This window comes from Crocodylus siamensis, chromosome 11 (assembly GCF_052110815.1).
Source record: "Crocodylus siamensis isolate JL-2025a chromosome 11, ASM5211081v1, whole genome shotgun sequence".
NCBI classification, from domain to species: domain Eukaryota; kingdom Metazoa; phylum Chordata; order Crocodylia; family Crocodylidae; genus Crocodylus; species Crocodylus siamensis.
Window position 1 is genome coordinate 22,655,597 of NC_143405.1, and position 12,892 is coordinate 22,668,488.

General features: G+C 41.8%; 1 protein-coding gene across 4 annotated transcripts in view; it reads right to left on the reverse strand.

Annotated features, from left to right (window-relative positions):
* Window positions 1-1,754: 1,754 nt before the first annotated feature.
* MAPKAPK3 (MAPK activated protein kinase 3) overlaps window positions 1,755-12,892 on the reverse strand; it is a 108,675-nt gene continuing 97,537 nt past the window's right edge. For all 4 annotated transcript variants that reach the window (XM_090021821.1, XM_090021818.1, XM_090021819.1 and 1 more), the window contains 3 exons: window positions 11,156-11,241; window positions 5,455-5,535; window positions 1,755-3,551 (listed from right to left, as the gene is read on the reverse strand). In XM_090021821.1, the coding sequence (XP_089877947.1) occupies window positions 3,393-3,551; window positions 5,455-5,535; window positions 11,156-11,241 (326 nt within the window). In that variant the 3' untranslated portion in view covers window positions 1,755-3,392. The remainder of the gene's footprint in view (window positions 3,552-5,454; window positions 5,536-11,155; window positions 11,242-12,892) is intronic.

Genomic DNA, 12,892 nt, shown 5'->3' on the forward strand with positions numbered 1-12,892 from the left:
AAGGTCTTCCATGGCATACTCATTATGGGAATTCAGTGAACACAGGATATACCTCATATTTTGTCTTGAAAACCTATTTATTTGATATTAAGGTAAGGGAAAAAGAAATACTTTTTCATCAAAACTGAAAAAGATGCAATAACTGGTAACAGAGAGAATTAAAACCTATGGGCTTTTCCCCCAGAATCAACGTCCATTTTAGCATCCATGCAAAAATCTTTAAAGGACATTGCTGTCTGGAAAAAAATCTTGTTTGTTCATATTAATTTCATCCTTGCTTCTAAGGTTGTGTCTTCATATACACTACTCTTTTGGCTGCAACCAGTGCAATGAAACTGATGAACCAGCAGGTGGCTCCACATCCATAAATAATTCCAAAGGAAAAAGGTTTTGCTTTTCGATAGGGCTTTATCTGCCATACATTGTGGGCCATGCCAAGAGGATGGGGCACATCATGATTGGACTTGGACTTTTCAGTGATGGTAGGACATCAACAAGATGCTGAAACCATGCTGAAGGCATCCAAGACCTTAGCAAGGCTCAGAGACAAGGCTAAAAGGAGATTAGTGCTTGTCCATCTTATAACTGGAACAAGGTCTACCACTACAGGCTAAGTTGTACATCAGTTGAACTTTAAGGCTTAAGATACTGTGTGTCAATTACCTTACACATATTTCTCTCTCTTTAAAAGAACTCAAGCATTAAATATTCCCCAGCATACAAACTTTCACACGGAGTTTTGGAGACCTTCTTTGGCCTCTTCTGTAATTTTTCTCCTTCAGTGGACTCCTAGATGTTGCCGCTATAGATCAGAGTGTGATGGACTAGTCAAAATGCTAACAAGGTGTCAAATCTTCTGTGGTCCAGGGACTGGAATCTGAATACGGTTGGGCCCCATTCACTACTGTATCATTCCACTGTTACACTAGCATAACAGTCTCAGTTTCCATAGAATTACAGAACACGTACTAGAGCCATGGAGTGATGAAGCAGACCTTTAAGTACCTTACAGTTCTTCCAAGGGAGGCAACTAATGCTTAAACATGCATCTTACAGGGCTCCAGACTGCTTGAACTAAAAGATTAAGAGACAGAACAAGCTAATATTTTAAAAGGCTCATATTTTTAACCAGAGGCTAATGGGAGGCTAGTTGCAGAGTGTGAAGAATACTTGGATGGGGGTGGCTGTTGTTACTTCTGCATCACAGGCGGCAAATTACTGGACATACAATTGCTCTGCCAGCTGGCAGACTGCAGACCAAATCCTTGCCTGAAGAGGTATGCAACTCGAGGGTTGAAATGTTGTAGTACTTACCCTCTGCCAAAGGAAGAAGGATGGTCTTGTGCTAAAGTTGCTGGATTAGGACGTAAGTCTCAGTTTGGCACAGGCCCCTACTTGTGTCATCCTGAATGAATCATTTAAATCTCTCTGTTTTGTTATTTCTGTTTGATAAATTGGGAGTAATATTTAACTCTTGCTCAGGAAGATAAATAATCATTTGAGGGATGCACTATGGCACAGAGCAGCATTGGAGGAGATAAACCTAAAAATACCCAAGTAACATTTAGTATTTGTACAAAAGATAGATGCCAGAATGATGCTCAGATAATGTAAATTGGACAATCTTTCAGCATGAATGGCATATGAAACCTCTTCCCCCTTTCCTTCAACAAATCCACAAAGAAAATCCTACCTGGATGTAAACAAAAAAGCCCTTCAACCTCTATGTGAAAACAAGGCAGGACAGCAGAAAGAAATGCTGAAACATGATTTATTAAAACCATTTTGTAAAACCCCAGGAATATTTCACAAAGAAAGGTAGATAGCTTGTAATTTTGTCTGATTTGTTGTGCATGAGACCAGAGCCCATGTGCTGGGTCCAAAGCATCAAGCAGATCTTTGGTAAAGAGGCTGCAAGTTCAGTGTGGCTATCAGGTACTGAAACTGGAGTAGAAGATTAGAACTCTCTTTGGCATATCTGTTACATTTACTGCACCATGTCAGTCTTCCACTTGAGTCTTTTAGCCCTCCATCTCCCATGTGTTACACCATGAATATTTATTTGCACCGCTGGAAGCACTTCAATTCACCCAAAATGCTTGCAACATTGTCAACAATGTTTTCTTCACCTAAGTTAGAATCCATAATACAAGAAAGAGGGAATATGGCAATCATAGAATAGGACAAATGAACAAACCACAGCAAGAACACCATTAAATAGGAGAAAAAAGTCAAAAGATATACATCCATGTGGGTTATTGCTCAGGAATGCTGTCATGTTAACAGGTTTACATTTTGCACTATCAGAATGGGCCAACGTATTTGTCAAAACACTGCATGTAAAATGGCACAAATAATTTGGCAGAAATGAGCATTGTACATGGGACACAAGTCCTGAATGCAACAATCAGCCTGGACATTGTGAGCCAATAGGATTCCCTGAAGAGAACACGTGTCACTCTTGCCATTGTTTTCTGGATTTCAGAAGTTGGTTTTTTTTCAAAGCAGAGTATTGTATGCAACAATTGTGTGCGCACAGGAAAGGAACAAACCCAGAAAGAACAGAGATACTTTTCTCAGGCTGCTACATAGTTTTAGGTAAGATATTGATGTAGACTAAGAGTCTACAGGGAAGGGATCTGCCAGTGGTGCAGACATGACATCAAGGAGAGAGTTTAGAAAATGAACAATCTATTGAACTAGAAAGTGCGACAAAACCTGAATTTCATGGAATACCAAATGCCTCCAGGGATATGGTAGTGCAAGGACAAGCCCATAGTCTAACCATGGTACGTTTGCCCACAGGACATTTCCCTCCCCTAAATCATGGACAATGCTCCCCTGTTCAGAGGATTATAGGAATTAAAACTAGAAATAATCACTCTTCTTACCAATGCTAGGAAGAGCTGCCATTCAGGTGCGCCAGCAAGAACAAGACCTGAGACTAGTTTGGATTAAAAAAAATAAAAATGGTGCCATTTTTCTCCTTTCTCCCTGCTCATACTTCAATTTCTGAAATCTTCTGGCAGCACATGTCTGGAGTTTCTATTCGCAGAAGCTTGAAACCACAATAGAAGTCACTCTTGTAGGCTGTGGTAAAAGCCCTCATGCACTAGAACTCAAAGAGTGCCTCTTTTTCTCCCACAAAACAAGTGAAGCTGCATCAAAATTCAAGAATTTTTGCAGAATTGTTCTCTGCAAAATATAACAGACAAAAATCCCCTTTAAAAGCAAAACCCATAAAAAAGTTCTAGTATGATGTAATCTTTTCACTGCCGCACTTTTGCGCACCATCTTCCTTGTCAAGCCAGTAGAGTGAGCTGATCCTGTTCATTTTAATTTGTTCCTTATAAGTTTAGCTTTCCAACCTCAAATCCCTCGTCTTCTCTTCTTTACTGGTTGTTGCAACCTGGGGCTGTGGAGGAGGTGCCAGCCTGTTTCAGTTTCTTGCGGCGTTTGTTGAGGAGGCGGTTGCTGGACGCTTTCAAGTCTTTGATTTTCACTTGATCATAGTCCACTCTCATGGTAGCCAAAGCACTAGTCATCTCCTCCTGAAATCAAAGGAGAGAACAGTGAACCCCCTAGAGCAGTGGTTCCCAAGCTGTGGTACATGTACCACCAGTGGTATGCAGACAACCTATCCATGGTATGCATTAACAGATTTATTATAATTATTTTATAGGACAAAAATTTACTGGTGGTACTGAAGGTTGAACTGAAAAACATGCTGGTGGTACTTAAGGTTGTATCATTTTAAATTGGTGGTGTGCAATCTCTCAGAGTTTGGGAACTGCTGCCCTAGAGGCATAAGCAAAACAGACAGTCCATACCACCTTCAAGAAACAATTTTACAAAATGAAAGACTTGGTTGTACTGCAGCCAGTAACAGCTTAGGCCAGGGGTGGGCAATTATTTGGGCTGAAGAGCCACTTAGGAAGTTTGGGCAAACTGTTGCAGGCCAGGTCAGCAGCTGCCCCCTCAACAACTCACCAAAATGCTCTTAAGTGCGCCCCCCTGCACGCAGGGCTGCTCCGCCAGATGGATGGGAAGGGGTTGTGGACAGGTGTGGAGTGGCGCCCAGGAGTGGAATGGCCAGGCAGGCTTTGGGCTAGAGCTGGGATCAAGATTGCAGACCAGCACCAACATTCAGCCAGGGCTGGGGCACGGGCTGTGATCTGTTCCCCACACGATGGATCCTGACTGGCCTGAACCGGGAGAGGGACTGAGCATATGTCCATGACCTGGACCCCACTCCTCTGCCCCTGCACAGGCATGTGTGGGCACCCCCAGTACAGTGCAGCTGTGGAACAGCATGGCCCAGCTCCAATGGACTATGACCATCTTAGGCTGCCCTAAGCTACTGGGAGCTGCTGTTCTGCAGCTGGGTTGTACTGGGCTGCCACTGCACACCTGTATTGGGACACAGGAAGCAAAGGCCTGGTCATAAGTGTGCTCTGCTCCCCTCGCAGGTCAGACTGAGGCAGTCATGATCTGTTGTGCAGGGAGTGGATTGCAGCTCTGCCCTGGGCCCCAACCCTGCACTATCACTGCTCTGTGATCCTGATCTCCAGTCTCCATGCAAACCCTTCCTGCCCACTCCATTAGGCGCCCCCAGCTGTGGGTGCCCAACAGACAGGCTGGGGTGCGTGGGCAGCAGGGCCACGTCCAGCAGCAGCGGTAACACTGGCAGTGGAAGCTGGAAGGAGCCACTGGTGCTGGGGCTGCTGGGAAGTGGAGTCCACCACCTAAGCCCTGCTGCACGCCCAGGGGGCAGCAGGACTGGCTGCATACATCATGGCCAGGGCTGCCTCCCAAGTCTGGGCCAGGTGGGGCCGATTTACCTGCCATGGGCCAGATAAAGTCTGTTGGGTGGCCGAATCCAGCCCACAGGCTATATTTTTCCCACCCTGGCTTAGGCCTTTCTGTTGCCTAGGCTGACACTAATGCTTGGTCTATAAAGTGGAATTATGCAGGAGCAACCACTTGTAAACAACTCCAAGCACTGACAATCTTATCCAGAATAAAAATGTTTTATCCCAGTTTAGTTCAATCCCCCTTTAAAGTGGATTAAATTGAACTGGACGCACACCTCACTGGCACCATCTGACCTCAGCAGTCTTTCCTGCCTTAGAGCAGGGCTGTACCTGATGATCTCTTGAGGTCCGTTCCAGCCCCTAACTTCTATGAACCTATGAACAGGAATGTCAGGCTAGCAGGCAATAAATTAGAGCCTATCCAAGGAGTCTGAATGAAATATGCAAAAACAAATATAAGAGATATGAAACTGACAACTTGTAAATGAAAACTTCTCCAATCCTTTTACTTTTGATAGGTGAAGCAACATGACTTACTCTAAATAGGAGAAGAAGTGTCAAAGAAGAGAAAGGTATCTACATTACCTTCTCAAATCCCATTTGGTAAAGAAACCCTTATTATAACAATGGGTTCCCTGACCTTCACTTCATCCCAGTGGTCTTTATCCTCTTGCAGAACCCGTGCAGTATGAAGAGGGGTTGGTGGCACCATCATCGATTGCTAAGAAAGCAGAAGAAAAGAAACATTCGACAGAATTTCTCTTACCCCTTATCCTACCACTGCATCATTTGTTCTTATTACACACATTATGGTTTTGAGTGCTTTGTGTGTTTAACAACTACAGGCATACCTCAGAGATATTGCAGGTTCGGTTCCAGACCACCGCAATAAAGCGAATATCGCAATAAAGCGAGTCACACGAATTTTTTGGTTTCCCAGTGCATATAAAAGTTATGTTTACACTATACTGTAGGCTATTAAGTGTGCAATAGCATTATGTCTAAAAAAACAACGTACATACCTTAATTAAAAAATACTTTATTGCTAAAAAATGCTAACCATCATCTAAGCCTTCAGCGAGTCATAATCTTTTTGCTGGTGGAGGGTCTTGCCTCAATGTTGATGGCTGCTGACTGATCAGGGTGGTGGTTGCTGAAGGCTGGGGTGGCTGTGGCAATTTCTTAAGATAAGACAACAATGAAGTTTGCCACATTGATTGATTCTTCCTTTCACGAAAGATTTCTCTGTAGCATGCAATGTTGTTTGATAGCATTTTACCCACAGCCAATATAAGGCTGTTTCGTTTACATTGAAAATCTGTTTAGTGTAGTCACCTTCATCAATTATCTTAGCTAGATCTTCTGGATAACTTGCTGCAGCTTCTACATCAGTACTTGCTGCTTCACCTTGCACTTTTATGTTATGGAGACGGCTTCTTTCCTTAAACCTCATGAACCAACCTCTGCTAGCTTCAAACTTTTTTTCTGCAGCTTCCTCACCTCTCTCAGCCTTCATAGAATTGAACAGAGTTAGGGCCTTGCTCTGGATTAGGCTTTGGCTTAAGGGAATGTTGTGGCTGCTTTGATCTTCTATCCAGACCACTAAAACTTTCTCCATATCAGCAATAAGGCTGTTTCGCTTTCTTACCATTCGTGTGTTCACTGGAGTAGCACTTTTAATTTCCTTCAAGAACTTTTCCTTTGTGTTCACAACTTGGCTAACTGTTTGGCGCAAGAGGCCTAGCTTTCGGCCTATCTCAGCTTTTGATATGCCTTCCTCACTAAGCTTAATCATTTCTAGCTTTTGATTTAAAGTGAGAGACATGTGACTCTTCCTTTCACTTGAACACTTAGAGGCCAATGTAAGGTTATTAACTGGCCTAATTTCAATATTGTTGTGTCTCAGGGAATAGGGAGGCCCAAGGAGAGGGAGAGAGACGGGGGAACGGCCGGTTGGTGGAGCAGTCAGAACACACACAACATTTATTAATTACGTTCACTGTCTTATATGGGCGCGGTTCGTGGTGCCCCAAAACAATTACAATGGTAACATCAAAGATAACAGATCACCATAACAAATACAATAATAATGAAAAAGTTTGAAATATTGCGAGAATTACCAAAATGTGACACAGAGACACGAAGTGAGCAAATGCTGTTGGAAAAATGGCGCCGATAGACTTGCTCGACGCAGGGTTGCCACAAACCTTCAATTTGTAAAAAACGCAATATCTGTGAAGCGCAATAAAGCAAAGCGCAATAAAACGAGGTATGCCTGTATCATTCATTAAGTGTCCTGCTTAATTTTTCTTCTAGCACCTGTGCTGGAGGTAGTCTCTTGTACATATATTACCTTAGATTACAATTATATCATTTCTTTAACAAAAGAAAGGTATAGCAAAGTTGGTCTACTTTGGAAAACTATTGTTAAATAAGTTATGGCTGGAGTTTAGAGCACAATAGCTATTCTGCACTACCTTTTCATGTGGACACTTCCAGAGTGATTTTTGTGGTTTAGCTTGAACTTCTTCCAAAATAAATTAAGAAACATACTCTGATGCAGCATAAGACAATCTGTAGAGGGGAGCTACTGCAGAATAGCTATAAAGACTGTTTCTAGTACTCAAACAGGGAGGACTGCCAGGAACACTAATGGCATTTTTACACGTGCTGTGGGATACAGCGCCAGGCACTTTAATTAGCGAGCTGCAGTAATTAAAAGTGCCCATGTGTCAAGTGAATCAGCATCACCATGCATCTCCATGCTGAAAAAATGTTGGTGGGGCACTTTGAAATAAAATATGTTCCATGAGTGTCAATTTTCATTCTCCAACAGGCTTGATTAATCGAATCTACTCCGACATACTGGATTTCCAGTGTGTTGGAGCAGACTCCACGCACATGTGTAGGAGCCCTATGGGTAAACTGGTAATGGAAATGTTCATTCTGGACACAGGACTACAATTGGATTAAATTCTATTCCTAGCTCTGCCTATTACTTGCAGCGTGATGCTTGGTAAATCATTAGCATCCTTTGCATATTTCTACTTATCTAAATGTATAACAGTAACCTGACAAAGAAAAGTTTTAAGACTAATTAACATCCAAAAAACGCCCAATTTGAGATCCTTGGGTGAAACAAGCTACAAAAGGGTAATGTGCAATATTATTCAGAGCAAGTACAGATTCTGTACCCTGGAATTGTTCAGAAAATACTATGTTGCTAGAAATGATATTTAAGCTAAGACATGAAACTTAGGTCCACAATTCTACTCATTAAAAGTCTAATAGATCTTTTTGGTAAAGCAGGATCTTTGACTCAATTTTCTGGATAAATTCTACTGGAGTAATAATATTCTCTGCCTGACTGCAACCTAAACTGCAGTCTCAGTTGTATTTTATATCCTTTGCTTCCTGTCCAAAACTGCTGTGTAGCACTATTGCATTTCCTTCCAAAGAGAGATGCGTTCCAAAAAAGAGTGAAGAGACCCTTTTATTTGTAGGTGTTACTTTTTACTAATTATAATACTGTAGTGCCAGGTGAAAGCATTATTACTCATGGTGCTGTGGCACATGGGAAAGGCAGAAACTACAGAGAGGGTATCTTCTGGAAAAGGACTGCAGCTGATCAAGGCATGATTTGTCAAGGGTGGGAGAATGGAAAATTGGCACTTTTTGTAGCTCCCCTGAGCAGGTGTCAAGGATGTGTGCCCTTCCTTCTGTGAGCTACTACTTGCCTACTGCAGCTTACCTGACAACTGACTGAGGTACTACATGTTCCTCTCTCCAAAGTCTGCAATGACAGTGCTGTCATTGATACTCTCAACTCAGAGGGACTCTAGGGGTATGTATTTCTGACTTGAGAGCCCGAGCAAGATGCTAGGGCATGTGTTCAGGGTTGGAAGAAGCCATCTTCATCACAAATTTGTGAACCCATGTGTGAGAGGTTTATTTCTTAGTGGTGTACTTGTACTCTGAATGGCTACTTCATGTTATTTTCTACTCTAGCCTTCACAGAATCAAAACAAAGTAGGGCTGGATCAGGGCCATCTAATCAAATCCCCTGCTCAAAGCAAGATTATCACTATCTAAACCATCCTAGACAAGTGTTTGTCTAACTTGCTCTTAAAGGACTTCCAAGGATGGAAATTCCACAGCTTCTTTCAGTAACCTTTCCAAAGCTTAACCACCCTTGTAGTTAGAAAATTCTTCATAATATTCTACCTAAATTTACCTTGTTGCAGCTAAGGCTTATTAGTTCTTGTCCCATCCACTGCAGCCACAGATGGTTTACCACTATCTTCTTTATAACCACTTTTCAGGTATCTGAAGGCTGTTATGAAATCCCTCCCCCTCAGTCTTTTCATCATATTAAGTAGTCCTAGTTTTTGGAAGGCATGCTTCCAAGAGCTCTAATCATTTTTGTTGGTCCCTAATGAACTTTTTCCTATTTGTTCATGTCTTCTTTTGAAACGCAGTGCCAAAACTGGACATAATACTCCAGGTGAGGCATCGTTAGTGCTAAATAGTGGAAATATCATTTCCCTTACCTTGCAAGCAACACTCATTAATGCAATCCAGTACATGCTGTTAACTTTATTTTATTTTTTGCAACAAAAGCAGACTGTTGACTCATATTCAAGTCGAGTCTGCTTTAACACTCAGGTCCCCTTCTTCAGTACTACAGCCTAAATAGTCATTTCCCACTTTGTACATCTGCTTGTTCTGTCCTAAGTATGGGACTTTGAACTTGCCTTAACTGAATTTCATTTGATAAATGTCTCCCCCTTGTACAGACGGAAAAATGTATTTTTAAGTGTTATCCCTAGAATTACTAACCCTTTTTCTTTCCTTCCTCATCCTTCTTAGAATAATGGTTTAACAACATACATGCCAATTAGCAAATGCTGGAGAGAGTGCTTGAGAGTGACATCCCAGCCTGGCTCTTTGGTGCAACAACAGTCTTTGGAACATAGTAGCACAAGGACTTTGCTTCTAACCTCTTACTTTTTAATTGGTTATCTGCATATTTAAAGTTTAATGCACCGCTAAAGGTGGTAACCCTTTTAGCTGTTTATCAGGCATTTCTTCTGTGCAATTTAGTGCTTGCTTACACCAAGGACACTTCTTTTCCTTTTTCTTAAGATTTAAACTTAAGCTGTGTACATTTATCACTTTTTAAACTAAATTTAATTGATTTATTTTGCATGATGAATAATATTTGTATTTGAAGAAAAGCATTAAAAACAACTTACTACGGCTCCAGAATTCTGAGTTCTACTGCTGTCATGATTCAGTGTGTCCTTAGGCAAGTCATTTAGCTTCTTTATACCTCAGTTTCCACAGCTGTAAACTGGGGGCACCTGTCTACCTCAAAGTTGTTCTAAGAAGCTACATTCCTTCATGTCTGTAAGGGTGCTGAGCTCTTCAAATAAAATGCACTGCAGAAAATGAGGATTATTAGTTATGCTGCTGTTCGTGTTTCTTCCTTCTAAGATGAAAATGGACAGGAAATCCCTGGGGGGAGTATATTCTGTAGGGTAAGCACTCTGATTCTTTTGGATTTGTCTTCAGGGGAGTAAGAAACAAGATATGCTCCATGTTAGGTGTGAATGTGGAAAATTCAAGCTACTATTGCCAGTAACACCGACAGAGCAGAGACGATATCCTGAAGCTCGAGTCAGATAGCTAGTACCTTGGATCCTTAGTAGGAGCATTTTCTTGCTTGAGACAGTAAATGAAAAAGGGATATTCTCAAATAACTGAGAGAAAAAAAATCCAAGTCACAAAGCAAATCTCAAAATGGGTCTATCAACAGCATCATATACAGCAGCCTCTGGTGTTCCTTCCACTGGACACTGCATAAATCCTTGTCTCTCCCTCCCTGGGCATTTTCAGATCTATGCAAGGGTGAGAATTTCCTCAAAGCATGACTCTCTGTATTCAAATAATGCAGCTAAGCATGATGCTGCCTGGCACTTCTAATAATAGCTCTCCATAAACCTTACAATGATGAAAAAGCATGGCTTCTTTTTTTGTGTGAGATGGGAGGAGAGTGTGTGCATGCTCTAGTCAGCAGCAATTTCTAGCTGAGAGTAGGTAGGGATATTCTTGGCTCTTGCTCACGAGAACAGCAAATTGTCTCACAGTTTGTCCTCCAGTATCACAATGAGGAACTCTTTGCAGCAGGTGTTATTTTACAGAGTGAACACCAGCAGAACCTTTGCTAATTAGTAACTAATAACAATCCCACAATGCTCTGCCTTGCTGCATTAGGCAGAGCAGCAATGCATGTAAGAACCCACCCTTTTCTTTTGAAAAAAAAATCATGTGGGACTCACATTAATCCAGGGATGGTTTGTAAATTGAGAAATTGTCATCCTCTCAGTTGGGTCTGTTTTCAGCAAGAGACGGATCATCTGCTTGGCTGAAAAATAAGGAGCAATATGACATGACATGCTGTAATCGATGATTGGGTTTCAATATTGCTTGAGAACAAGAAACATGCCTTAAGAGAAGTTCAGTACTCAAAACACCTACTTGTGGCTGTTCTCACATTGAGAAGCCGTGTACATGCAATTGTGTGGGAAGGTATGATGTATATACACAGGGTCCTATTTAAAGATGTAGAAACTAAGAAAAAAATAAGGGAAAGAAAGAAGCAGTATAAAAGGGAGGCAAAAGGATTTGGGATTTTTTCTACCATTCTACACTGTGAAACTGGCCTGTGGTTGACAAAGGGCACCAGCAGCCAGCTGCTGAAAAAAGCACATCTTCATTACTGTCCAATGTAACGTTTTCCATAGCACTCGATCACTACAGTATCTAAATCCCTAACTATGTGACGCATACCAGACAAAACTGTTTTCAGCACTGTTGGAATCTCAGCCAAATCTTTGGTAATGGGGATACAACCAGTTCTGTCCCATCCTTAGTATTGTTTATTTTCATTTGTAGTATTGTAGCCCCTGGGAGTCCCCCCTTAAGGAGCAGGTCTCTATTCTGCTATATGTTGGGGAAATGGAACAAAAGGAAAGCCCCTGGCCCAAGGACCTTATAATCCAAGAGGAAGACAAGATACAGAAAAAGAATAAAGAAAACGGATACTGGGGAGTTAGAAAAGAACAGTGAGCATGTTGTTAGTAGCTGCTGTACCTCAATAGCTTAACTGTTGTCAAGATTTTTGCAGGCATCGTGGCAAAGAAGTTTTAAGGAGATGTTGAAGGAGGATTAAGAGGTAACTCTGTGTACATTTAAAAGGAGCTTCTCCCAATCATGAAGAAAAGCATAAGAGGAAAACACAGGAACTTTTCAAAAACAGATCAAGAAAGCAAGAGAGGCTGGTATCCTAGGCTGACTGAAGATAGGATTCAAGCTTTAGCTACTGAATGAGGCAGGATAGAGGAGAAGTAAAACAGGGATATGATACGAGATGGATAAGCCCGTGGACAGAAGTATGGAAACACACTTAGAGCAATGGACTAGGAAAATTGTTTTCTACAGTGGCATTTTGGATAGTTATTAGCAGGGCATTAGTTACAACCAAAGGAAAGAATGATGCAGTAACTGAGCTGCGACATGATGACAGCCTGGATAGGAAGAGCTAATTGTGTGGGTGGTTGGAAATGCCATATCTTAGGCATACTCTGCTGAAAGAAATTTAAAGGCTCAGATGCAAGAACTGAGACAAGGTTCCAAGCCAAAGATGGTGCCCAGGTTATGGGTTTATGTGTTAGGCAGGCTAGGGATACTGAACGCACTGAATAAGAAAAGAGGTAGGAGAAAGGGCTGTGGTAGTGATGGAAGAAGGCAAGGGAAGATAAAGAGCTCTGTTTTATTCATGCTGAGATGGAAGCAATGGCCACACATCTGCAAGAAAATGTTGAGAGAGACAGGCTGAGATTTTAGTTTGAACAAAAGGATGCAGGTCTTCAGTGGAGAGGTCTGCCAGCCTGGGAGTTGTTATTATAGAAATGGCAGCTGAATCTGCAGGTGAAATTATCTGAAGATAAGAACTTAAAAGGGATGATATATAACAAGACATAAAGAGGGTGAACCATGGACAGAGCCCTAGAGAA